Source organism: Tachysurus vachellii, chromosome 8, assembly GCF_030014155.1.
Source record: "Tachysurus vachellii isolate PV-2020 chromosome 8, HZAU_Pvac_v1, whole genome shotgun sequence".
NCBI lineage: Eukaryota > Metazoa > Chordata > Actinopteri > Siluriformes > Bagridae > Tachysurus > Tachysurus vachellii.
Window position 1 is genome coordinate 9,269,430 of NC_083467.1, and position 27,072 is coordinate 9,296,501.

The 27,072-nt window shown below is 37.6% G+C and overlaps 1 protein-coding gene across 2 annotated transcripts in view; it reads right to left on the reverse strand.

The window, feature by feature from the left end:
* Positions 1-260: 260 nt before the first annotated feature.
* dachd (dachshund d) overlaps positions 261-27,072 on the reverse strand; it is a 113,265-nt gene continuing 86,453 nt past the window's right edge. The window contains exons 7-11 of one of the 2 annotated variants that reach the window (XM_060876109.1): positions 14,672-14,814; positions 12,683-12,830; positions 10,826-10,969; positions 9,718-9,786; positions 261-1,171 (exon numbers count right to left, since the gene is read on the reverse strand). In XM_060876109.1, coding sequence (XP_060732092.1) covers positions 1,134-1,171; positions 9,718-9,786; positions 10,826-10,969; positions 12,683-12,830; positions 14,672-14,814 — 542 coding nt within the window. In that variant the 3' untranslated portion in view covers positions 261-1,133. Of the gene's footprint in view, positions 1,172-9,717; positions 9,787-10,825; positions 10,970-12,682; positions 12,831-14,671; positions 14,818-27,072 lie in introns of both variants that reach the window. The other variant, XM_060876108.1, reaches the window with a different exon arrangement.

The following is a 27,072-nucleotide window of genomic DNA, read 5'->3' on the forward strand; positions in this document are numbered from 1 at the left end:
TTAGCTGCATATCACGTCACGTCACTATTGTTGTTCTATTCTTCTCCAAAAATATTTTCAGAGAAAGCCCACCTTCTCTTATAAAAGTAACTAAGGCTTGAACAAAGGTTTGGTTTCTCATCATTTGGACAACATTCATGTCCATTAGAGATTTTAAACAAGTAGACATTTTAAACATTAACAAGGATCCAGGTTTGTACTCGTTGTTTTGTTTTAGTCAGCTGTATAAATGTGTAAGAGAAACAAGCCATAGACATGTGTAGTTGTTCAGCACAGTTAAGTATTTATTGAGTAACAGGAATTCAGGACAAACATTTACATGCCTGCATGCTTCCTCAGCGTAATGGCAGCTATCAGAAAGAACAATGGCTCAGAAACAAATCTATAAAGTCAATATAAATGTTGGTATTGTTTTTCCTAATAGATCTACTGCATACACAATACCTCCTTTTTTTTTTTTTTTTTTTTTTTTTTTTTAACTTTATATACACATAACAAAGTGAGCAGGTTAACCTAATTCTTGTTCATGTATGTACAACAATGATAAAAATGAAAATTGATTGTATTTTTTTCTTTTTCTAATTTAGAAAACATTTAAAGCAAAGATTAGTCATTACTACCGATCAACATATATTCAAATTCACATTTTCAGAGGCTGTTTTTTTCTCCAAGCTAGGAATTTTAACATATGACATTAAGGTTTTAACATTTTTCATTACAAAACAAAAACCCCTGGATCTGAATTTCTTTTTCAAAGCTTTCTCGCTGGTTTTAAATACAGTATAAAAATCTTCAGTGCTGTGGATTTTTTTCTTTTGTAAATATAATCACCATGTGTACCTCATGGTACAGTTTACTGTGCTCAAATTGTTGCCTTCAGAACAGCTGACATGTTTAACCCCATCCATAATCTGTCATGATATATTGTTGATACTGGAGAAGAAGAACCCTAATTCTACATTCTGCCTCGGCCCTCCTTTAGGCTGCGGGACAAACTCAGTCACTTCCATGGAGCCTCTGTCATAAGATTGACCTGTTTTTGTAACTAAAAAGCCCCTTGGAGAGGGCACAATTCATATGACGTCTCTCAAATCTTCATATGAAAGCTTTCCTAAGTCCTCCGCTTCGTCGCATCAGTACATCACGGTAGTTTTCAAAAATAGTCTTCCATCTGTAGGTAAAGAAATACAGAAACAGAAAAGAGAATAGAGATGAGTGAGTAAATTATTCATTCTCAGTAAAAACAGTAAAAAGCCATTGTTCAGTAAAAAGCATTGTCCATCCTGCAGGACTGCAGAAACTGAGAGCCTACACCAAGTCCCTCAAGGTGGGAGACACCAGGTGGGGGACTCCTTGGAAACGCTGCCAATCCATCACATGGCACAATTGGACACACACTCACACACCAGTTCACACACTACAGACAATTTAGAGCATGTCTTTGGACTGGGGAAGGGAATCTGAGTGCCTGAGGGAACCCCAAAGTACAGGAAGAAACTCCACACACACACACACACACACACACACACACACACACGGGCAGGAATTAAGGCAAACATGCTAACCATGTTCTAATACACTATATAAAATCATGATTTTTAGTTTGCTGAGTGTGATGTTGGGATATATATATATATATATATATATATATATATATATATATATATATATCAAATCACTAGCAAACTAAATATATATTATATAGTGTATTAGAACATGGTTAGCATGTTTGCCTTAATTCCTGCCCGTGTGTGTGTGTGTGTGTGTGTGTGTGTGTATATATATATATATATATATATATATATATATATATATATTTTTTTTTTTTTTTTTTTTTTCAATAAAATATTATTCTAAATATTTAGACTGAGAGTATGACCTGCAATGGAAATATTATTTCAACTGCCTGGGCCATAAAAATATAAAAATAACTATACAGTTAGGAGAGAAATTTAATACAGAAATACAGATCAGCTGCAGAACAGAATAACTATTATGAATTTTAGTGTAATTTTAGTGCTGAAGATGAACTTGAGGGTTGTAAAACTACTGATAAAACTCATTATACTCTGCATTGTAACTCTGCATAATTGACTATAATATCAATCATATCATTCTATCACTACTATAACTTCATTATGCTGTAATGTACCAAATCTGTGGTGTTGACAGACGGTGACTCCTCACTATCATAATATCTATCTATCATATCTCTCACAATGTTTCCTCATACTGCTTCTCTAACTATATTACAAACACAAACCTCAGAGCTACTTTAGACTATTGTACAAAATATACTGGACACTCTGTGGCCTGTGGGTGGAGTATTTATACTGTACATGAGACTAAAATAGTTTGAGTAAAAAATAACCTTTTCAATTGAATTAATTTTAATTAAAAAACATAATTAATTCAGTTCCATTTTATTTATATAGAGCTTTTAACAATGGACATTGTCTCAAAGAAATATCTAAACTTACTATACTGTATAATTCATAAATGTTAGCCCTATATTTCTATTTGTATATTTATTATACTTGAGCCTCATGTCATATTTAAATGTTAAAGTGTACAATTTGTTAGAATTTTTAGTGTTCAGTGTTAAAGTTTATATCCCTGTAAAACTGCTATACAAATAATAGACATTAAAAAATTGTATTGAATTGATCCAGACTTGAACATAGACAAATTGTATAACAGCAAAATGTAATTAAACGTTTAGTTTTAATATAATTTTTTTTTCACATAAAAGTCTGTCAGATCTACAGTAGGACTCTGGTGATGTGTTACACAAAAATCACTATTCCTACACTGCAGTAAGACTTTTCTACACTGTCATATATGTTTAAGACATTTCACCGAACACGCTCAGGCGACCGTTATATTGCACTCATGATGTAAAATGGTTTATAAATGACACTTCCTGGGTGGAGAAGGTGTTTATTGAAAAAGGCAGCCGTTCTTCTTAGCCGCTATCTCTCGGCACCTGCAATCTAATGAGCATTGTCCATTTGCAGGGAACATTCGCAGCGGGCGCATGCCTGAGTGAACAGCGGCCGCTCACTGCTTCTGTTGGTAAAAGCATCTGTTAGGCATGGCTCAGGAGCTTGTTTGACGTTTATTACTCGAACATTTCCCGTGTTCGTGAGACGCACCGTTTCTGTCTTTGAGCAACGTTCCCTCGTTTTTGGCAGTGTAAGCTAAATAATTCAGTTTCAAAACAGAAAAAAGGGCCCAAAATACATAAAGCGGTGACAGACTGAGAAAGCACAAGAGTGAACAAAACATTTGCCGTTATGGAACGAGAATAGGCGTTTCACACAGCATTCAAATATCCTCAAGGGTGACCTATTTTAAACAAAACGTGTTAAGTTAAAATACAGAACGTGAGCCGGGGCGCTGCACAAATAAAATCGTCTGTTTTCGGACTGTAAACCATGCGCTCATAAATCATCCCAACATTTTGACTTTTCTGCTTCTCGCTAATAATCTGGTGTCCGCTACAAGAAAGGTTGATTAATATAAGCTCGGAAACCCTGTGAACTTTGATTAATTGTGGCCTGGCTATGTGGTGTACTGTGTGAGCAACAACAAAGCCACGATACACAGACAGACAAACAGTAGGGCTAATTACAGCAAGAAGACCCGAGTCTCTAACGTAGTGCACTCTGACCCTCACCATTCAACTAGCACTGTAAAAGTCATTACTGTGTGAATTGTGCTGCGCTCTACAGCCCTGATGGTGTGGGAGTAGGGGCTGTGGATAAATGGGAACTGTTTAGCATTTATTCATTCTGGACTTAAAGCTTTAGACCATTAATTTATTAAATATAGCTGAATGAATATGGGAGTAGAATGTAGAAATATATCTGCTGCAGGCATGAAATAAGATACAAAAAAATAACATAAAAAATATGCTTGTTTTAATAATAATAAAAAAGGAATGGGCACTGTTGTGGAAGTTTTGAGGTGCCTATCAGTGTGATATTTTATGCTTTAATTCTCTCAATCCTGAAAAAATTAAACACAGTGAAAAATCTCTTACGTGCAACAGCAAACTTGCAATGTTTTTACTAGGATGTGTCTTCATGTCATGCTTTAATGAATAAATGTGGTTTATAACTAACGGCGTTGAAGAAAACCTATAACAGTATTATAGTAAATACAATCATGTCAGAAAACATGAATAAAAAAAGAAGAAATGATATTTTGAAGAAATATATCAGCCTGGGAGGACAATATTTTCCCAGGGAACTAACTGCAATATATCAGTTAACTTAATACTAGTTTCAGCAGTGTGAAGGTAAACTACGATGCATACGACAGATTAAACAAAACAAAACAAAACAAAAAAAAAGTCTGTCTGATCGAGTGGACAAAATCATATGGCTGGAATGTTGTTTTATAAAAGAAACTCCTCATTAAAATCTGCTAAAACTTTGGCATTTTTATATTCAAATCAAGACGAAAAAGTTCATTAAAGAGGATAAATATTTCATCAGATGCTAAATAAAACAAAGGAAATTTTTGGCTTCTCTCAGCATAAAATGCCTTTGAAAGATTAATTAATACATGTAAATTATGCAAATTATGCCCATGCAAATATTTTATGAAGACAATTAAGGGAACCATTAATTATGGCCTTTTTTGCTTCAGTGACACTCATTCATTTAATTTTAATTTCACTTTAACTGTTTTGATGTTTAATCTTGCAACAAAGAACTTTATCTCTAATCACAGGGTCGTGTAAACTTGCAGCACACATCAAGAGGCAGGAAGCGAGAATCGGGAGAGATACTGAGTAGATATTATGTGCGTTATCGCTAGGAATTAGTGGCAAGATGCTCTCCCAGAAGCACAAGGCCAAGGAAAACAGGCAAGCTTATTCTTGGAATGGATTCAAAACGCTGGAAAAGCAATTAATAAACACAGACCGCGTTAATGTAGCAGAATTACAGAGTGTGACAAAAGACAAATAGAAATAATTAGTTCTCTGAAATTATGCCCTCATTATTATTTTTTTTCCGAACAGTGAAGAGGTGAAATTATGGGACACGTTTTTGCATTTTTGTTGGACGTTGTTATAAATGGGTTAGATTTTTTTTCACTCTTAAAGTTGGCCGTTCAGCTGTATCTCTCTATACTATATTAATATATACTATCTATCTATGCATATACTTATTTAAATAACAAAATAAGAAATAAAAAAATATATGTTATATATAAAAAACATATTTTTTTAAAATAAGTATATGCATAGATACCCATTTATAACAAAGTCCAACAAAAATTAAAAAATGTGAATATATATATATATATATATATATATATATATATATATATATATATATATATTTTTTTTTTTTTTTTTTTAGACCATGTTAATGTAGCAGAATTACAGGGTGTGACAAAAGACAAATAGAAATAATTAGTTCTCTGAAATTATGGGACATATTTTTGCATTTTTGTTGGACGTTGTTATAAATGGGTATCTATGCATATACTTATTTTAAAAAAATATGTTTATATATATATATATATATATATATATATATATATATATATATATATATATATATATATATATAACATATATTTTTTTTATTTCTTATTTTTTTATTTAAATAAGTATATGCATAGATGGATAGTATATATTAATATAGTAGAGAGAGATACAGCTGAACGGCCAACTTTAAGAGTGAAAAAAAATCTAACCCATTTATAACAACGTCCAACAAAAATTTTTTTTTCACTCTTAAAATTGGCCGTTCAGCTGTATCTATCTGTACTATATTAATATATACTATCTATCTATGCATATACTTATTTAAATATTTTTTTGCACTATAGATACAGAGACTCTGTGGCAGAAACAACAGACACCCCACACAAATGCAACTCTGGTTAAACACACATTCATCACACGTTTATCAAAGCTGATTCTTCAGGAAGAGGGAACTTTAATTTCCCACTGAATACTAAATCAAGATGTACCCAAGTTTTTACCCGAGAGGGCACACAAAATTATTAAGCAAATGTTATTCTGTTAAAAACACCACCCTTGGGTTTTATTACTTGCCTTTAACGGGTCACCTTCTAAATATAACAATTTAAGTATAAATATGATGAATCCTGAACATAAAAAAGGGAAAATGATAACGTGCATGACTTTAAGTTCTAGAAAAAATGTATTCAGGCTGCACTTATCAGTGCAGTGAGCTTTGATTTAGTGGGGTTAAAAGACTCCTTTCATTGAATCCTTCCTTCACAAAAATATCTTTTAAGTAGGCTAATCAAACTGGGTTATGGGGCTTTTACTCGTGACTGGGTATTAAAATGCCATTTCCCACATTTCATAGCAATTTCCACGGACTATTTTCAAAGGGAAATTGAGACCAGACACAGTGATAAGGGTGCTGTTCTCATGCCTCTGCTGGGTGCACTTATTTGAGTTTAAATGCTTTAGCATGTACCACTTAAAAAGGTGAAATCCACATCCATACAGTTCACTGTGTACAACACAAAACATCACAAATAGACTTAGTATTAGGGCTTCGTTTGACATCCTCTTGCCGTTTAGTTTTTGAAATGAGACGTATGCTAATTAGTTCATTTGCATATAACTAATATAAATTATTTATTCTCCCAGACCTACTGCATTTGTGGCCTGGCAAAACATACTGTCACATTAGAAAGGCAGAGGTGTCAACAATGCTAACAAGGAAATCTTAGCAAACAGATAGAAAAAAAAGGCTTATACAGCAAAACCTGGTCTAACTGATGTATTACTGATACGAACATTTTAGCACATGTTTTCATATTTTCTGGAATACAGTGATAAAATATATCAATTTCAATTATTTATTTATTTATTTATTTATTTGTTTGTTTATTTGTAGCATAACAGATCACATAATTTTGGGTTGCATGCATCAACACTGTATTCGTTCTGGCAGGTGTGATATTGTGATGCTGAAAATATATGTGGTTAACATTTTTTTTTTTGTAAAGATGTGCCAAACAAGAGAGAAAAATAGCAGGCGAAAGTCTGGTGTGAGTGTTAATTAACAGCTCCTATAACTATTTTAATGTCTTCTTGTTTTCAATTGGAGAACAAAAGAAGAAGAAAGAATTTGCAGGTCAACATTCACTAAGCTAAAGTTGTACTTGTAGGAAAGTTTCCAAAAAGTGAAAGTATATTGTGAATCCTGTATCCTTTGACCTTGAGTACAGCGAAAAACATTTCTTTCATGTTCAGTCTGATCAATTTCCATTGGGTAAATTTTATTCATGGTCAGTTCATGTTTGGTCTGATTGCTGCTTTATTCAAGAAGACTTTCAGATATCTTCTGTAGCACTGTAGCAAGAGACCAAAATCACAAATACTACAGATAAACCATGCTTTATAACTCTGGTAAAAATGTGTCTGTGTGCTTTCCTTACATTCTCCTAAAAAAAAAAAAAAAAAAAAAAAAAAAAAAAGGTTTATGATTCTCAATTAAACGAATATACAATTTGAAAGGTAAGCTGTATTCACCCGGAGCATAACTTTGATCCATCTCGTAAAAAAGTGTGCCTATAATGCAGTCTGCCATGCCTCTTTAGAAGAAATGTCATCTGCTAGTCATTAGTTACACTGCAGCATCAATCTCCATTTTCTCTGACACACTGTTCTGCTAAATAAATTTACGCCTGACTCTTACACGTGTTCATGGAAGAACGGGTTTAGTTTCGAACTTAGATATGTCTGATGAGCTGTACGCTGTTAAATAAATAATAAATAAATAAAAGTCATTTTTATTTACAGTACAAAGATTTGTCTGGCTACCTTTGGAACAGAAGGAGCCCAACCTACCAAGTTCCAGAGAAATCTACTGGCGTAGCTTCCGCTACAAGATTAAAGATTAAAGATATGCCTTATTACTGCAGTGCAACTCAAAAGCAATATGGACATCTGACACATGGAGCAGAGATTGTGGCTTGAGTTGTGTATTGAGTTGAGTTACACCTTACACACTTCTTTGGTCTAAAAGGAAACTGGGAATACTAAAGAAATACTACAGCCATTGTGCATGGCATGTAAGACCAAAGTATTCAGTTGATAATGTTTTCTTTACTTCACTTCCTGGAAAGCTTAACTGAGTGTAATTATTAATACTTAATTATACAGCAAACACTACTGTAAACAGTTCCACACTTCCACTTCTATGTTTCTCGCTTTCACCTCGAGAAACTTCACAAGCTTCCTGCCAGGATTATTGCAGCGATCTTTATTTTGCGCTCTTTTATTTTTAGTGGCTGTTTTTTGTTCTAGGCTACAAATGTGCTCATATTTATAATTCAAGCTTATTCATGTTCATATACTGTACTCTTTTATTACTGGGCCTCAGTTATCAAGCTAGAGATGAAAAAATGATGTATTGCTATATTGTGTACAAGTCTTATGTGAGTTCACTGACTTTAACCTCAGTTGGGCCAAATAGTACGATTACATTATTTTTAACTATATACACAACTTTAAGAAACAGTTTTATAGTCACTCTTTTACAGACATTTTATATTAACGACTTGAATGTACACAAATCCATGTATTAGGCAAATAAGATCAACCGTTTAATTAGGAAATGAAATAAAAACCCTATAAAAAGAGGAAGTGTCAGCCTCTAGAGTCAGTCTAAGTCTGTGTCTATGGTAACTGATGCTCTGATGCTTTGCAGCGGCTGAGTTTCATTACCGGAAGATTAAGCACAGGCTAAATAGCAGGCGCTGTTTCGCTGTTTTTACTTCTCTCACTCTGTCTGTTATCGTGTTCTTTGAGACTCACTAAATATACATCAACAGTGCTATCAACATGCTGGTTAATTTACAAACATACATATGTGAGTATGATGAAAATCAGATTTATTAATACTTCTGTATGTTTAGCAGGAAAACTTTAACAAAAAAATTAGACTTTTTTTTAACTTTGCAAAAAAATTGATAAATTGAACAAAAATTGGACAACAATCTATAAATTATATTTAACTGGAAAGATGATTCTGAGCTGCTAAAAGCATGCCACTAGGTGGACTGATTATCCTGAATTGCCCCTAGGTATGAATTAGTGTCCCATCTATCATGTATTACACCCATATTAACACCCATTGTTCCCAGGATAGGGTCTGGATCCATCAAAACCCTGACCAGGAATAAGTTTCTGAAATGAATTGATAAAAATTTGATCTATTTTTCATCACTAAAAGCTGTGTAGCTTTTTAAAAAAAAAAAAAAAAAAAAATCTATATTATTTTTATTCCTCAGATGGTATGACCTTGAACTAATTCCAGTTTAATACTTTTAAGTTGTATTTATTTGAATATGCACCAAATTCCCATGTGTTTGTGTTGGTAAGTAAATAAAAATGGAGTTAAATGCGTCACTGGTGATTGTTGAACAGCTCAATGAAATTGGCTTTTTTTTTTTTTTTTTGGATGATGCTGACATTTTACTGCATACTTTATGCAATTAGCATACACATTTGTCTGGGAAAGGGAAACTGATTTTCTTTTCTTTTCTTTTTTTTTTTAACACAAAGTGTTCTCTTGATGAATCCCAGTGATCTTGACCTTCCTCTTGAACTGTGAGAGCTGTGGCCCAGATGGTAGGCTGCATGCTTGAACAGCAGGCTGAAACTAAGACTCATAGAGAGAGATTTATTGTCTCCTCAAAAACATGTACCTTGTATTGTCCTTTCAGCATCTGTTCTGCCACTGCTGCGGTCAGTCTCTATCTCCTGGGTCAACGAGTCTGGCAAAATGAAAGGATAATGACGATTAAACATCCATGACATCTGCACTTAATTAGGAAAGTTTTTTGAACAGCGTTTCTCATGATGGATGGAGGGCATATAGGCGGCGTTGCATATGGCACAATACGAGTTTAAACCACTGACTAGGTGAGGGATGTTGTGAATACAAACCAGCGCGCCAGGTTTTTTGCACATGTTAAACCAAACCTGTGTCTCGTTCTTCAGCTAAGACCTCAAACGTGATGCTTTTGTGATACATCAGGAGTCTTTTATGGTGCATAAATCGTGGCCTCTTTACTGAGCTATATTGGAGTCGAGGACACAGCCATAATGCTTTCAAGAGCACGTCTCAAGTACAAGTCAAAATCAATCCTCACATGGGATTCTGACAGCAAGCACTCAATCACGTCAGAACAAACCAGATTTGGGACTAATGTGTCAAACGATTATATGGCCGAGAAAGCGTTTGTTTTGAAGTCCTTCTATCATTCAGTCAGGTTGATGAAGTTACATAAAATATTGTGCTACAAATATTTCTATCAGGATGATGGTGACATCTGGGAATATTAAGATTTCAAATCTGCTCATTTACATGAATGAGCCATGACGATTACAGTAGAAACGTAACGGTTTGAGTTAGAGCTTTTATTCCAACAATTCTTCAGTACATTTAACCTATTTGTATAATTTGGTATAATCAAGCAGAGCCTTTACTTGTTAAACCTATTGTTACACAATGTAGCACTGCTAGTAGCTCAATTTCTATGAACAGATCTCATTTTTATGAAAAGCCCTTTTTAAAAAAGAAACACATTTACAGTTAACAGCTTCCTTCTCCAAGCAAATGTCACACCAAACTAGGATAATAGGCCAAACTGAGTTGTCATTAAACCTGTCACACTTATTATACTTCATTACAGAGCCTTGCACTAATATAAATTTTTCTTTTCAGCTTGAACAAAGTCGCTCATTAGCAATGAATGCCAAAATAAAGTAGCAGCCGTTCAGATGGCACTGAAACGTGGTGTGAGGACTCACCATTCAGGGACCGGAGACTCTCTGTAGTCGAGCTCTGTTTGAGAGACTGCTCTGCCTGTTCCCGCCGCTTACACTCATATTCCAGCGCCTCCTGCAGTTTCCTCTTCGCTTTCTTCTCCTTCTTCAAACGCTTCTGAATGATTGCTAAAGACACACATACAGATATATAGTACGGTTAAAGGTACTCAGTGGCTGCAGTTGTACAACATACAGTATAGTGCACAACTTAGGATTCTGAACTTATTCGTGGCTGTATTGTTCGCAGGAACGTCGAGGGAGCGAGCCGCCATGTTCTCGTTGAGTGAAAATGGACTGTGTCATTAGCGACATAATTGAGGCAGCGATAACCTGGATTAACCTGGGTTAGAATGCCAATGAGAGCGAAACTTTCTCGAAAGAAGGAATAGCAGTCTCTGACATTATAAAATAGCAGACGGCTGCTGGGCTTCAGCACAATTACTAGGATGCTTATGAGAAACTGCCTTATTAAATTCCATGTGATTCATTATGGTAAGTGAACGCACCCGACATGAGGATTAAGCTGCACTCAGTGGCATTTTTGTGTACAAAAGAACATGAAGATCATAGTATATACTTATAATTGGATGTGTTACTACAGAGATAGAGAGTAAAGCTGAGGATATATCTTGAGGCAGTGTAGAATGTAAAGAGCATTCTTTTTTTTTTTTTCATCAAGGATGGCTGTAATTTATTAGCTGAACCATGAACAATGTCGTCGTTCTCCCTTGAGAAATGATGTGCTACATTTAGAAACGTTTACAACACGAACCACTTTCCACATATTTATTTATAATTACATTAATATGAAATGTGCTCACAAGCATGCAGGAGCCCTGCGTGCTCAGATACACAGGAAGACAGTAACATGAACATGATTTGCAGGGTGTTATGGAATTGTCAGGTCTCACGTCTGATACTCTCCTGATATTTGTTTCTTATTAAATGGTAATGAATTACGGTCATGGTAAAGCACAATGGAACTAACTCTAATGCCAAGAGCCAAGTGATTAGAAGACAGAATATTTTAGGGTGTATTATACCTAATATGCATTAGGGATGTAACAGAATATGAATACATTATTAGAAACAAACGGATAATGTGTTCTAAACTGGTTAAAACTAGTTTAGACTAGAGACTCAGCCCGGACTTTGGCCATGTGCTTTTGTTGATGTTCTGTGTTCATGTGTCTGCCCCGCCCTTGTCTCTTCCTGCCCGCCTCTGCACACCTCTTCCTCGTGTGTCTAATTGTTATTAGTATTTAGTTGAGCCGTATTGCCTTGAGCAGCGCGGAATCCTCTGTTGTCTGTCGTTGTCGTCTTGTCTTGAGTCTGTGTTCCTGTTCTGTATTTTTGTAGTTAATAAACCCTGTTTATTTTAGCTATCCTGCATTTGGGTCTATTTTATCCTCACACCCCTGCTGACAGAGATGGGTATTGGGACTGGGATTCACTATGACAAAAAAAGTTGTCAAGTTGTCTAAAGGTTTTTATTTTCATGCAGGTGGCCAGATATAAAGCTTTTAGGCCAAAGACAAACAAAGTTCAATCCTTCATCTTTAGTTACTACCTGGTCAGGGGTGGGGACATTTATATACTGTATATATTATATTTAAATTACAAGTTTGTAGTATATTTGAATACTTACATTGTAGTAAAGCAATTAAATTAATTAGAAAATAGTGCAAGGTTCAAGCAAGGATAAGAACTGAGATTCATATGGTGTTCATATATGATATACTCCATAGTTTTGGCCATGCCCACTTAAATCTGGATACAGATACACACACAGCCTCCTTATGCATGCATTTGTTTGTGTGTGAATCTGAAAATATGTACCTCTGTTCTTCTGTTCCATGGCCAGCTGCTTCTCCAAAGTCTCTCGAAGTTCCCTCTCCCTAAACAGCTCCATCTTCAGCTCAGTTTTCTCAAGTTGCACTTGCTTCTCCTGGGCACGAGCATTATCAATAGCCACCTTCAGCAGGCCCTACCACAGCACCAAGGACATACATTACAAGTCACTTATATGCAATTATCTAATCAGTCGATCATGTGGCAGCAGTGCAATGCATAAAATCATGCAGATAGAGCCAGCAGCTACAAATAATGTTCACATCAACCACCAGATTGGTGTAAAATGTGATCTAACTGACTTAAACTTTGCCATGATTGCTGGTGACAGAGGGTTTTTTTTTTTTTTTTTGAGTATTTCTATAACTGTTGATCTCTTGGGATTTTCACACAAGACAATCTCTCTAGTTTACTCAGAACGGTGCAATAAAGTAAAACATCCAGGAAGTTCTGCCAATAGAGGTCAACATAGAATGGTCAGACTGGCTTGAGCAGACGGAAAGGGTAACTCAGATAACCACTCTGAACAATTGTGGTGAGCATGAAAGCATCACAGAATGCATAGCGCGCTGAATATTAAGGAGGACGAGCAACAACAGCTAAAACGCTTCAGTAAAAACTCTCATAAATCTTAGGATTTTAAACTCTGACTTCCTCAGCGACATTTATACAGCTCGCGTGTTTGCAGTTTTGATGGTACTGTGACCATTTCCAAACAATTATTTCCCACACACATGCAATTAAGGCAGATGCAATGGGCTATATCATACTAATTGTACCTTGTTATGACCCCAATTTAGACTAAGTTCCTTTATCTCAATTTTCTGCCTGGATTGCTTTTGTTGATTTGAATATGTGTGTGCTCAATCAAATCGTTACTGCAAAATCATGATTAAAGATGACTGACTAAACTTGTGTGGCTGCGAGGAGTCTATGCATTCAGGCTAATTATCAGTGAGGCCAGAAGGAGCAGAATGTCTCTGATGTCACTCTCACAAGAACAGTGAACATGGAGGCACTCGCTATACTGTACTCACGTTAATAGTCTTACAGGCCATGCTAATCAATGACATTCATCTTTCTGACTCATTCTGGTCTGCATGGAATCAAGAGTTTTAAAGAAAATTCTACAGCCTAGCATAATACTCCCTGTTTCAATATTATGTCTGTATAGCAGTGTTCAGTAATGGTGTTCTTTTTAGGTCAACGGTACAACCACTTTGAGGTTATAATGTCCATTTTGTGTAATGGTCTCGCAACCACACACACACACACACACACACACACACACACCTCTGGCTACATAATAGTGTGTCTGACTAATGGGCACTGGTAAGATAGAAGACAGAAAAAACAATCACTGCACATACAGACTATTATTTAGATTTAGTGAGGAGAGTTTCTGTTTTTTTATCAGTGACATTACAAGCTGTGTTGTATTTCTTAGTCTTATTAACTTCGAGAGACGGGGAAAAAACAGAAGCTGGTGAATGAGCGACTATTTATAGCTGTAATAAGTGATAACAGGAAGTTACCTGTCTCACAGACTTTCCATTATATTAAACATAAGTGCTTGTAATCGTTGGCAATTTGCTGTGGTATAACTGGAATAACACACCATGGGATTTTATACATGATATTTATTTATATATGATATTATAGGAAAAGAATCACTTTGGGAACATTTTGGGTCAGGTCAGTTCACCCCAGTTTGGTGTGGATTGTTTTCCTGCACCATCACTTCCTGTCGTCTGCTGTTTCATCTCATAGTAAATTACATTTTGATGGTTCTGGTCATTTTGACTGACTTCATTACAAGTAAACTACTCTTGTTTGCACAGTTGTAACACGTGAAGTGACAGATTTATGGTTGATACTCTTCCAAATTTGAGCATTACAATTTAAATCAAACGGATCTCTAATGGAGAACCTCTAATTCTCCATAGGATTGTTTGCTGAAGAACAGTGGAGGCTTACCTGAATATTGGTCAGTAGAGTTTCTATTGATGACAACCCATCAGGAAACAGGAAAGGAGATGGGAACCCTGGTGGTAAAGCCTGTCCCGCCAATGACAACCGCTCATAGCTGTCCCTCGCTGTTGGAGTACACATAGGGGCTTCTTCTGGTGGCAAAGAAACTCAGACTCAGCAAACTGGATTCAACAAACACATTAGACTTCAGTCGCAACACTGTAGCATGGAATAAATCATTCTTCTCTTCCCCCAACAATTGGTGTTTAGACTTAGATTTTGTTTGTGCAAAAATCACATTAACATCTATACAAGCAAGCCCGATCAGCTGGAAATGATTGATAATCCATTCTGGAACTGTCATGTGAAGCAATGCTGTTATTGATGCTACTGAATGTGTGGCTGTTAGCGATGCTCAAGAGCTTCCATTCACATGAACGTAATGAGATTCCTGTGCACCATGAGTGGTTCTACTCTAGTGCTGTTATGCTGGTGGTCATTTGCTGTATCGTCGAGGGCATAAATATGATCGGAGATCTGGGCTGCCCGGTCCATATGGCACTCTAACTCTCTGATATGAAGAGGCCACACTCAATCAGATGCATATGGCAGGCCTTGATTACTAAAAGCCCTGGCTCTCCAACAAAGACCATATGGCACAAGGAGGTGAACTTTCATTTAGTGCCTTTCAACACCAGAGCAGTTCCTCTGGCACATACAGCACTGCGAGTTTGGACGAATGGATTTTCATCTTTGGAAAAAAAAAAAAACAGGCTGAAGATAAAAATCAATAGTACAGAGGCAGACGCTATCAGAGTAAAATCAAGGGTAACTCAAAATAGGTTTTGACAGAGGAGAAAAACATTGCAGTAGTCATTCTTTAGGTCTCCCAATGGGTGGCATGAACAGTAGGGGCTTAGAAGTGCTGAGTAAAAAAGGTGGCCACTAATTCCCAATGGAAAAGTGCCTGACAGACCAAAAACACAGATTAGCACTTAAAAAAGGGAAGAAGAGAATCTACAGGGGCTGAGCATGAGCTAGACCTATTAAAGCAAGTACAAAGTAAAATCACATGCAATTTCAGAAATAGAATCAATTACTGGATCATGACAAACTCTTTAGAGATTTAGTTAATGTAATGGTCTTCTCTAAACTATTTTAGGTCCGTTACATATTCTAACAAATTGCATAAAATGGGTTCTGCGGTGTACATGGTCTAGAATTAAGAAAAGAACACAGGAAATGTACAGTAAAGTTGAATGTATTGTACAATCCCTTTTATTCTATTGTATTCTTTTCCAAACATACTGTATACAATGATAGTACCTTGTTTAACAAGGAATATTCTGGAAATGACCTTTTAGCATTAAGAGCTGTATAAAAAAGCTAATCCCACTGAGAGACAGCCACTTCATGAGATATAGCGAAGACATTTTTCTTCTAGCAGAAAAGATCCATCAGCCCTCTTTAGGCTGTGCTGTGCGTGGAGGCGGCATCTTAAAGAGCATAAATCTGAGGGTGGACACTGAGCAGATGTCCTTTGTGTCTGAAATGTAAAGCGGAGATCAGATCCAGAGCTCAGAGCAAGGCTTTGCTTCCTCTGAGGAGCAATTGCAGCATGTCAGAGCCCTGATGACATCATCCGCCATTCATCACGTTCGTGAGGGCAGACCTCTGCCATCTGCTGTGCATGCCATCATAACTCTATATCTATCTATTTTTCTTACTCTCTCCCTCTCTCTCTCTCTATGTTTCTGTGTCTCTCTTTTTGTCTCTCTCACACACACACACACACACACACACACACGTGGACACACAAAAAACCACACGCTACCATAACCACAGAAACATTTCCCTCCACACAGTCCAGTGATGACACTATCTTCACATTGTCACGGTAAGCAGCCACTCAGTTTCTCCACATAAGCCTCAGCAGCTGCCGACGGAGGAAAAAAAATTGCGTCCAATCGTATTGTCATGTTGTCATCAATCAATTTTGTTAATCGCATTTATTTATTAATTACGAACAACTCCAGCAGAAAGAAAGAAAGAAAAGAAAAAGAAAATATCTTTGTATAGGATCTGGCACTCAAATCCACAGCGGGCCTCTCATACAGAATTAATATGTGTTTGTATGGACCTCTAAATCATGCACAAACATGGCAAGACTGGAGGAGACCCACTGCTCCCATCAATATTCACTAATGCCAGCCAAAGCTTGGTAACAGCTGGTCTTACATTAATTAGTTTAAAGTATTTATTTCATCCATCTCCAGAGCAGATTGAGCAAAAACATTAGAGATTATTTCAAGCATCTGCAAATGCCCTGGAAACATCAAGCGAACCAACAGTCAAATCTCAGCCGCCAGTATCAAGGCTCGATAATTTACAATTCTTGGAAAAGGGGGAGGCTAAAAGGAGTGCTGCGCCTGCACCAAGGAGCTCCCAGCAGCCTTTCCCCAAATTTCAGCAGCACTTCCCCTCCGGTTCATTACCGACAATGGATGGCTGCCTAATGGATAAACATTTGCTGCTAATCTAATTTCATAAATAAAAAAAAACAAGCAAAAGTCCACTTTTGGAGAGGTTATTACTGCCACTCAGTGGCTTGGCTTTTGTGTTCAGATAAAGGAGTGAGTGTATTGGGGGAAATAAAAGCGATGTGATTATTAGATCATGGAAGGGTTTGAGGGTATATTTACAGCCCTGGTGTATTCTGATGCATTGATACTGCGAATGCCAAGGAGCAAAACAATACGGCGAGATCCGGATGGCGGAGGCACTGCAGTTGGTTTGCAGCCACTGTTGTCCCATATTTCATGTTGGCATTAATCATACATCATTGCTTTAACCAACTTCTGCTTGGGACACAGCAAGGGGCTCGCCGCATGCACAATGCTGGATCACAGGGTGCTTCGGAGCGCTTTGTTACGGGGAAACAATCTGTCGCGCATTACAAAGCGAACGCCGCATTTCCTCTCAAATTACCAATTCAGCTCTCAAAATAACATAAACCCAGATGCAACCAAATAACTCAAGCTGCAAATTACCACTAATATACTAAGCAAATGTTCTCCTCCTTCACTCCCCTCCCACCGTCCTACGTTCACATCAGCCATTCTTCAGTTGTATCGTGTTCTCTTAGTTCCCTCCTTGTTTGGTACACTTCAGTTTTGGCCTGTGTTTGGCTGTTTATTTCTCACTGTTGGTCCAGAATCATTGACTTGGACTTAATTACAGTGGCAGACGCCAGCGGGTTGGAGAGAGCGAAGGAGAGCGCTGTGTTTTCCAGGTGATATTTCTCCAGCGGGGCTGCCAGCAGCAGCTGTGACAGGTCCGAGCTCAGCTCTACCCAGCGAAAAAAAAAAAAACCCTTATGAGATCCTTTCGGGTCAGCCGTGTCACAAATAACATTTCATGCACAACTGTTTTGCAGGATAATAGGAGCCACAAATAAAAATGGGCCGCTGTAAATACGATGCATTCTGAATAAAACGCCATAATTTAAAATGACACTCTCTCGAAGCGCTCGCATCCAGACGTACGCGCATACGCTCCCTCCCTCCCATGGCAGCCGCAGGAGTCCTTGACAGTATGCTTGCAGTGATAAATCACCTTTCCAGTTAATTTTCTCAGTCGTTATGTGTTGTGCTGCTAAAACAGGGGCTTAGGAATTGACTTGACAAACTATGAATGTAAAAATATCACTCGCAGGGATCTAGGCTTATCTCCAATTTACATGTTATTAGATTTGTATTGCGAACAGCACTCGGACGCGGCCGTGGCAAAGGAAAGCGAGTACGAGAGAGCGAGATGCATATGATAAGAGGAGATAGGATACATCTCAGACCCCTCTTGACACCCTTTGATATCTCTGATGAAAAGTCACAACAAGGAGAGCAGAAGCCACTCAACTGATTTTTAATATGATAGACAAGGCAGTCGTGATAAATTGCGAGAAAACCTGGGGAAATTTAGCAACATTCTCGCAATAAATAGTTTTTAATTGACCTTGGGAGCTGAAAATCCACCATATGTTTGGAGTTGCACTGTTTGAATTGAGGTCCCAGTGGGCCTTTCAAACAGCACAACTTCGGCACTGAGCCGGAGGAGAGAGAGCGAAAGAGAGAGAGAGAGAGAGAGAGAGAGAGAGAGAGAGAGAGAGAGAGAGAGAGAAAGAGAGGCACAGTGGAAAGGAGCTAAGGAGGGAAGAAGGAACGGAGGGAGGGAGAGAAAAAAGTAAGTGAGCTGGAAGAAAGAACAACAAAGGTATGAAGGGAAAGCGATAGATACTAAGAGAACAATAGAGAGAGAGATAGAGATAGAGAGAGAGAGAGCATGGCAGCATTTGGTTGGCCTGGCCAGTCACTTTGATATATTGACAGGTGAAGCCTGTGTCCTTGCAAACCCATGTTCCTCCCAGCAGGAGAACAGAATGCTAAAATCTGGAGGATGTCAGTTCGCTCTCGGCAAAGGCGGCTGCAGCTTTCAGCAGACAATTACATTTTATTTGACCTGCCAATGGGGCTGAAGAAGTTGCCGCTTTCCGGGGGAGTGGTTATGACCTTTCAGTCTCATAAATAGAGACAACCCTGCACTACACAAGAACTAATCTCCACACCCGTCTCTCCCCTCGCGCCTCTGCTGCATTCACTGCTTTTATAGCAAAGTGCTGTTTTATTCACCTATGTTACAGCTTAACCATTCTATAGTCATTTATAGCTGTGGCACTCTGCTGTTTTTTTTTACAGTTATGTTAAAGCAAATTCAGGCTTAAATGGCAGAAAAAACAAGACAGACCTTTAAAGGAAGGGACAGTAAAGGATTTCCTCTGCGGGTGTCCACGTAAAACGAGCGTGTTTCTATACTGAACAAATTTTCTCACCATTTTAAGGTGCATATGTTTTGCACATGAGCAGGATGAGCATCGTGGCAGGGCAGGATATTAAACCAGGAGGCTTAGGAGGCAGATACCTGCCTCTTTACCCTCTCTGTCTCGCTCTTTTCCGCTCTTTAATTCCAAGACGAAAATTAGCCATTACCAAATTCCTGCTGAGAGTCAACGTCAAGAGCTGGAGTCAGTCAGGCCCGGATTAACAGGTAACATTTCGCTTAGAGGACTTTGTGCCTGAGAAATGCACAGCCTGTTTTTCCTTCTCTCTTTCTCTCTCTCTTTTTTTTGTTAATGTTCTCTATACTTACAGATTAAATCGTTTGCTGCACAAACCCATTTGGGAGCGGCGAGAAGGTGAAGGGGATAATCAGCACAGCCACTGGAACGTGTTTCCGAAATGCGCTCGCAGACATTACTGTGCACGGCCATAAAATTAGCGGCGGGACCTTAAAACGCTGACATTTCGCATGACTTTTGAGAAAGTGACACCCTCATATTTTCATGTAGGGTATCATTAAATTTCAGCTGCCCCGTGGCCGAGCCGTGCCATTAATAACCAATTCTGCGTGTCACTCTGCTCCCTTCTCTTTGAAATAATGAGTACTTTGCTTTGCCTTAATAAATTGAAATGTATTCTCAAGGCCACACTGAAGATAGTGACACAGGTGGACAGGCAGGAAATATTCATAAATCCTTAAGTAGCAGGGACAAAAAAAAAAAAAAGATGCAGATCTTAAGGTGAAACTTTCACACACACACACACACACACACAAAATGGAAATGTTATTATTGTCAGTTCAAAGTCATTTAGGTAAAAAACACACACAAACACACACAATGCAGTGGATGAGTTCTGAAAGACAGGAAAGAGACACCTGAAAAAAAAACAACAAACGTTCATATCAAGAGCCTCTGACGCACATCGAAGCTGAAGAAGACGTCTTCTCCTTTTATACTGCCCCTGTCATATTTATTGCATAAAGGTCAGCTTGTTCATTTGTTCAAAGTCAGCGCTTTTTTTTTCCTCCTTTTGACCGTGCTCCTCCATGTAATAAATGCAGACGATATGTCGTTACCAGACCACTGAGGATTAAAGGCTTGACCGCCTGTAATGCAGGCATAAACCAACCCCCTGTGTGCTGCTTTTGTTTCAATGAGAGTGCACCTTGAAGCACTGAAGTCTTCTACGAAAGGCCCACTTGTACACGGTGATTTTTTTTGTTTTTTTTTTTTTGTAAACAGACACCCAATTGAAGTTAGCGAGAGGGTTGTGTAACCTAATTAAAAAGGTAAAGCAGGCTGGATAACTAGTGCTCTCAAATGCTTGCAAATTAATTGGGTCTAATGTTTGAAAAGCAAATGCATTCAAGGGTTTTATTGTTTGTCTGTTACTTTTGAATAGCTGTTCTTATTTACAAATTTGGGAACTGCAGTGATTAAGTCTGTAAATGGGATGAATTATGGACTAGGGGGAAGTAGGAAAAGAAGGTAAAAGAAAAAAGAGAGAGAGACTTGCTGCAGGCTTCGAGGTCACTTCTTTGCAAAACAATCTAACATAAATGGGGCAGATTAGCATTTCCAGTTCACCTACTGTATAGTCAGCATGTTTATTGGAGATTGGTGGAAACCAGAGGACCAGGAAAGAGAACATGCAACTCTGCAGATGTACTAACCAGCAAGAACAATAAAACATATCAAACCATTCATCATCTCTACCTTCGATCTCTGTGGTATAAATAGAGCACCATACTGTCTAAGCTCAATACGTTATACGGTTTCCCTTTCACCTGGTGCGACTCTTCCGGCCTACCGCTGTCAATCATTTCCGTTAATTCATCTGTGTTTCGATTTTTACTCAAAGTGTCTCAAGTCCGAATCCAATCTTCTACTTAAGCGATTACGGGTTATGTATCATGCTCAGTAGCTCAAGGGTGTCTCTCAATCAACTAAATCAAGCTATCACTGACCCTGTAATTTAAAAAGAGATTTTAACTCATTTCTTGTGTTTGCCCTCATGGCTAAATTAGGAATAGCGCAGCCATGTCATTTTTAACGCATAACGCTCCAACTTTAAAAAAATAATGAAAGTATTTTCATTACTTTTGAACCAGCTACAAATTTTACATTTTTTAAGCTAGTCACATTTTTCAAAAGATTATTATTTTGGTTAGCTAATAGACTAAAAGGAATTCATCTAGAGACAAGGAGACTGTGCTCTTTATGTACCGTAGTCTCAAACTACCAAAAGATTTGAGAACTTGTTGCTAATTGTTCATTGTACTAAAGGCTTTGTTACAGTTTTGTCACTGATGTCGCTGGCTCATGTAGGTTTCACACAAATCATGAATTAGGAATTCAAAGAAGAGTGAAAACACCAGACATTGTAATACAGAAGGAGTGTTCTTCCATTGAACAATAGGACAGAGAGCGCAGCAAGACGGCCGACTAGCGTGTCTGTTGTGAAAAATGAGCACGCGTATTAATATTATTGCATTGCACTTCATTCTTACAGGTACTATAACAAGGATGCCGTTGCTCTTGCTCTATAGCTGAGTCTGGTGCTAATCCTGGCTCAACATACGGACTGGCTTGTAAAAGGAAAAATGAAAGTCAAAAAAAAAAAATTCAAATGGAAATGTAAACTTTGGAAAAAGCAGGGCTTAGGAAAGCCTGAGTGTGACTTGCTCTTGTTCTTTCTAGCATCAGTGTGCGAAAATGGATGCAAATCCATTTGCGCCTGGTTCACAGTTATAAAAAATACTTAGGGGTTTTAAAAGCGGGCAACGTGTTAAACGTGTGGAAATCTGTTTTGATAATATTATTCATAGCGCTGGCTTTGTGCTGCTTGAATTAATAACACTCCATTTACAGATGGAAGAAAGCTGGCATGGTGTTTCCAGTTAAAGAGATTAATTTTTAAACACCTAATTGACAGGCTGGGGTTGGGTGGATAAGCAACAGCTTCTCCGGGGTTTCAGCTGCTGCAAAGTCAAGGTGACTGGAATACTTAGGCAGGCTTTAAAACACACAAGTAAAGCCAGAAGAGAGCTAAGAATTAGTCTTCCAGCAGTTTGCCTACACCCCACATTCTGTTTTATTAGGACTGATTTACTTCACAGTGAAAGGATATAAAAGCCTTAAGTATCAGACTATAATTACAGTAGAGTCGGAATTTAAAGGCTTGACTCACCATGTCCGCAAGTCAACTCCAACTCAGCACCATGATAAGAGAGCACTATTAGACTGAGTGCCTGGCAGGGCTACACTTTAATAGGGCTCCAGATAGCAGTACAAAGAAGAAACACAGCTCTCCGTATGTGCAGCGAATATTTACAGTTGTTTATCTCAGTAAAATGTTGTCTGGGTGACATCTTGTAATGGTTGTTTACAAAATAGAAACATGGCACTGGACGATCCAACTAGGTAGTTCTCAACTGCTTAGGAATAAAAAAAACAACAAATAAAAAAAATAAAAGCAAAAACAACGTCAGGGTCAAGATCACCTTCTTGAGACAGTTGCTGTGCTGTGTTTTTTTTTTTTTCCTGAATCGCAAATTAGCGATGAAAAGAAATGGGTTTTGCTAATTGTTTCATACATTTCATCTGTCCAAGGGCAAGCAGGTAAATTTGTTCACAGCGGTGTGCATTCGCTTAGCACCAGATGCACAGATATGCAGCTAGAATTCACAAGGAGGATGCTTTCAGACGAAGGTGTGTTTTTAGTAATACAGGAATTTAAAAAAAAATCCCCCAAAGAAGTAGAAAAAAAAAAACAAAAAAACAACATACCCCCTTGTGAGTGCATGTGTCTCTGCAACACATTTGTTCTTTATTGAAATGAAGGGTAACATGAAGCAGCCTGACATGTTGTGATGGACAAGGAGATTTCACCTTCTCCACTGGATGATAATACATTATTAAATTTGCCTCTCCGCTCACTAGATACACTTAGCTGACCACAGCATATTTATCTCCCTGTCTAAGCCTTACATCTTGGCAGGAGAAAGCATTCTGTCACTTTTAAGGCATTTCAAAGATTAAAAAGAACCTCGTTCTTTTCAACATGCCTAAAACAGCCACCCTTTTTATAAAATGTAATTTAGCAGTCAGTGGTGTCATGCACCGGAATGTGCGAGAAGGAGAGCAAATATCCAAATGAACTGCAGGCTCCTGGGGGGAATTTCTCATCCTGCATCATCAGCACTATTTGTTACATCGCTCGCAAATTTGATTGATCCTCTATTGAATTATTTTTTTGCACCCTTTCATTTGGACAGGACACACTGACAAGTTGTTTGATCATAAACCCTGACTGCTTGCCAAGTCACATTTCGGCTCCTTATGGCTAATGATCCAGCCTTTTGTCTTACGGAAAGTCAGCAGAGTCAGCACAAACCTCCGTCCGCTGTTTTTTTGAAGCCAGATTGGCAAGGACACTAAAAAGGCAAAAGAAAACATGCTTCGAATGCAGGCATTGCTGATGAGGAGAAAAGTGTGTGCTAATACAGACTCCTAAACTGTAGCTTTTCAGAAGGTGACCTAACTTTTTAAAACAGAAGATTCCTTCAATTCCTGAGTATGCATTCCTAGATTGAAAGATGGCTTACGTGTTTTATTGAGGCTCTTATTTTGTCAAAACCAAGCCACAGTGATACAAAGATTTAGATTTTAGATATAGATTCCTTCAACAGTTTTTACGTTAAAATTAATATTAAACTAAATTGTAATTGATGTGTCCAAACATCACACCTGTTTAACCTGTAACAATTTTAAGTTGAATTTTACACGTATAGCTAAAAACATTTTAAAATGTTTTATTCATCCATTCATTCATTTTCTACCGCTTATCCGAACTACCTCGGGTCACGGGGAGCCTGTGCCTACCTCAGGCGTCATCGGGCATTAAGGCAGGATACACCCTGGACGGAGTGCCAACCCATCACAGGGCACACACACACACACTCTCATTCACTCACGCAATCACACACTAGGGACAATTTTCCAGAAATGCCAATCAACCTATCATGCATGTCTTTGGACCAGGGGAGGAAACCGGAGTACCCGGAGGAAACCCCCGACGCACGGGGAGAACATGCAAACTCCACACACACAAGGCGGAGGCGGGAATCGAACCCCGACCCTGGAGGTGTGAGGCGAACCTGCTAACCACTAAGCCACCGTGCCCTTAAATGTCCTCCTCACTACTCTTAACACTTTTTTGACATTATAAGCTCTTTTAAGGGTTAAGATGCTTTATGAATAACGTTTAATTTTACGGCGAAAAACCCACATTTATAAGAATTTTCTTAGAATTTTGTAATTAGGAGCTCTTTTCACTAATAATGTTTATGCATATGAGACTGTCTACAGTGAGAAGCACCGGTAAAGAACTTAAGGTATTACAGACTAGATTCTATATATTATAATTATGCTATGCTAAGTGAAATCAGCACAATTATTTTCAAAATGTTCCATTATAAAGGAAATGAAGCTGAAATCCAAGGAGACAAGTGCTGCATATCAGAAACAACGATCAGCTATGACTTTCCATTGTTATCCTACACCATATTATATCTGCTACTATTAGATTTTCTTTATTGCTTGTACATGTCTAATTTAATACATGCCGCAAAAAAAAAGAAAACAATTTTTAAGCACGATACCATCCGAACACAACCTGAAATAATTGCCTGCATTATACACACCGAACAGGACGTCTGGCTTAAAGCAAAGCACAAACGCGATGCTTTCTAATTACACACTTCTCTTTATCATGCCTCACATCTCTTCTTTGATTTCAGCTTTTAAAGCAGGTCAAGAAAAATAAAAACTTTTATTCCATATCTTTTGATGTACTTGAGGAAAAGGTCATTCTTTTCTTTTTCTTTTCCTTTTTTTTTTTCCTTTCATGAAATCATTTAATGGCTAACACATGCTTCTCCATTCACTGACCAGCTGGCAAATTATCTAAGTAATACTCATTCATCTGACCGCATCCCAGCGCCTGTCAGCTCGTACAAATCAAATGTGATTATTCACTGCACATTTAGAGCCGAATACCGTGGGTGAATGTACGCATCAGTTCCTGCGAAACCGAAGGCACAATGAGCTGTCAATAAAGGGGTTGGGTTACAGTAAAGCAGTTCTTTCTTCACCACAATGAGCCGCGGTTGTTCTGAGTTGCATGGCAAATACGGGACACAGTCCGAGAAATAATTACAACTCAACGCACATAATAGAGCTGCTATTATTAAGAATACCCTGACTAAATATAGAATGAGTTATTAATAAAGTTACTTTACTGCTTCTCTGTCCTCCTTTTATATAGTTTTTTTTTTCCAATAAAACTTCACTTGAGCTGTCTAATGATCAACGTGAAGAGAAATGTCATTGCATTGAATAATGAAGACATGTTGGGACATTAATTCTCCACTCTCCGGTGGATGGTGGTGATTTCAGGAAAATGGACGATCCCAGTGGAGAACTGAACAAATCTACAAGCTCCACCAATCAGGATCACAGACAACATCATTATATCCCATTAGTCCCTCTGACCTACTGCCATGTCCCTGTAATTAAGTATATGCAAGCAAAAACCACACAGTTCTAAGATATACCAGTGGATATACAACTGCTTAAGGGATTAATATTTGGTTGAATATAGGTTGTGACTTCGAATTCAATGTCAGGACAACGTCTAACGCTAACCGTCATTTTGGCAGAGAATACTGCTGACAGCTGATGTTGAAATTTTGTTGGTTTTTAGTTAGAAACAATGAAAAGTAAACATCTTGAAAACGTCATCTCGTACCATCTTGACGTACAACATTTACTGTAGTTGTGAGGTACAGTGACCAAAAAATCTTCTAAGCATCTCTAAGCATCTAAACCTCAAGCATTTCAAGCATCACCAAAATATCCCAGTGATGAAATTTGAAATTCTAACATAATCAAACGTTATTTTTCTTGGTTTTAAGTCGTTATGTTAGGTAACCAAAATTTATAACCTTTCAAGCATTTCATTTCACGCCAATGTCATATTGGAGTAGAGGACCTACATTAAGTCATGAAGTATGACGACCAAAACCCAACGTTTGTTTCGTCATAATGTTAACATCTACTGTACAATCTTATATCTTAACATCATTAAACTGTAATATTTTGTTGTTTTTAAATCATGATATCAAGTAATGCAAACAATTCAAACTTCTGTTAAACATCCTAATGTTAATGTCAACATGACCTAAAATTCGAACATTGTTAAACATTGTTATTTTGTTGTCTTTAACCTGTTCAACCTGAGGCCTACTTGAGCCTCTTGCTTGAAAATGACATGCTCAATTTTAAATGAGTATATCTCAAAATCTACAAAGTGTATTTAAATAATTATGGTACTTACAATGATTATATATTACCAGATCAGAGTAAGTGAAGATGGAACATTCGGGTTGTTAAATAATGTTAAATAAAGTCCAACATCTTCCAAACGTCTCCCGTCAACGTTCTGTTCTGT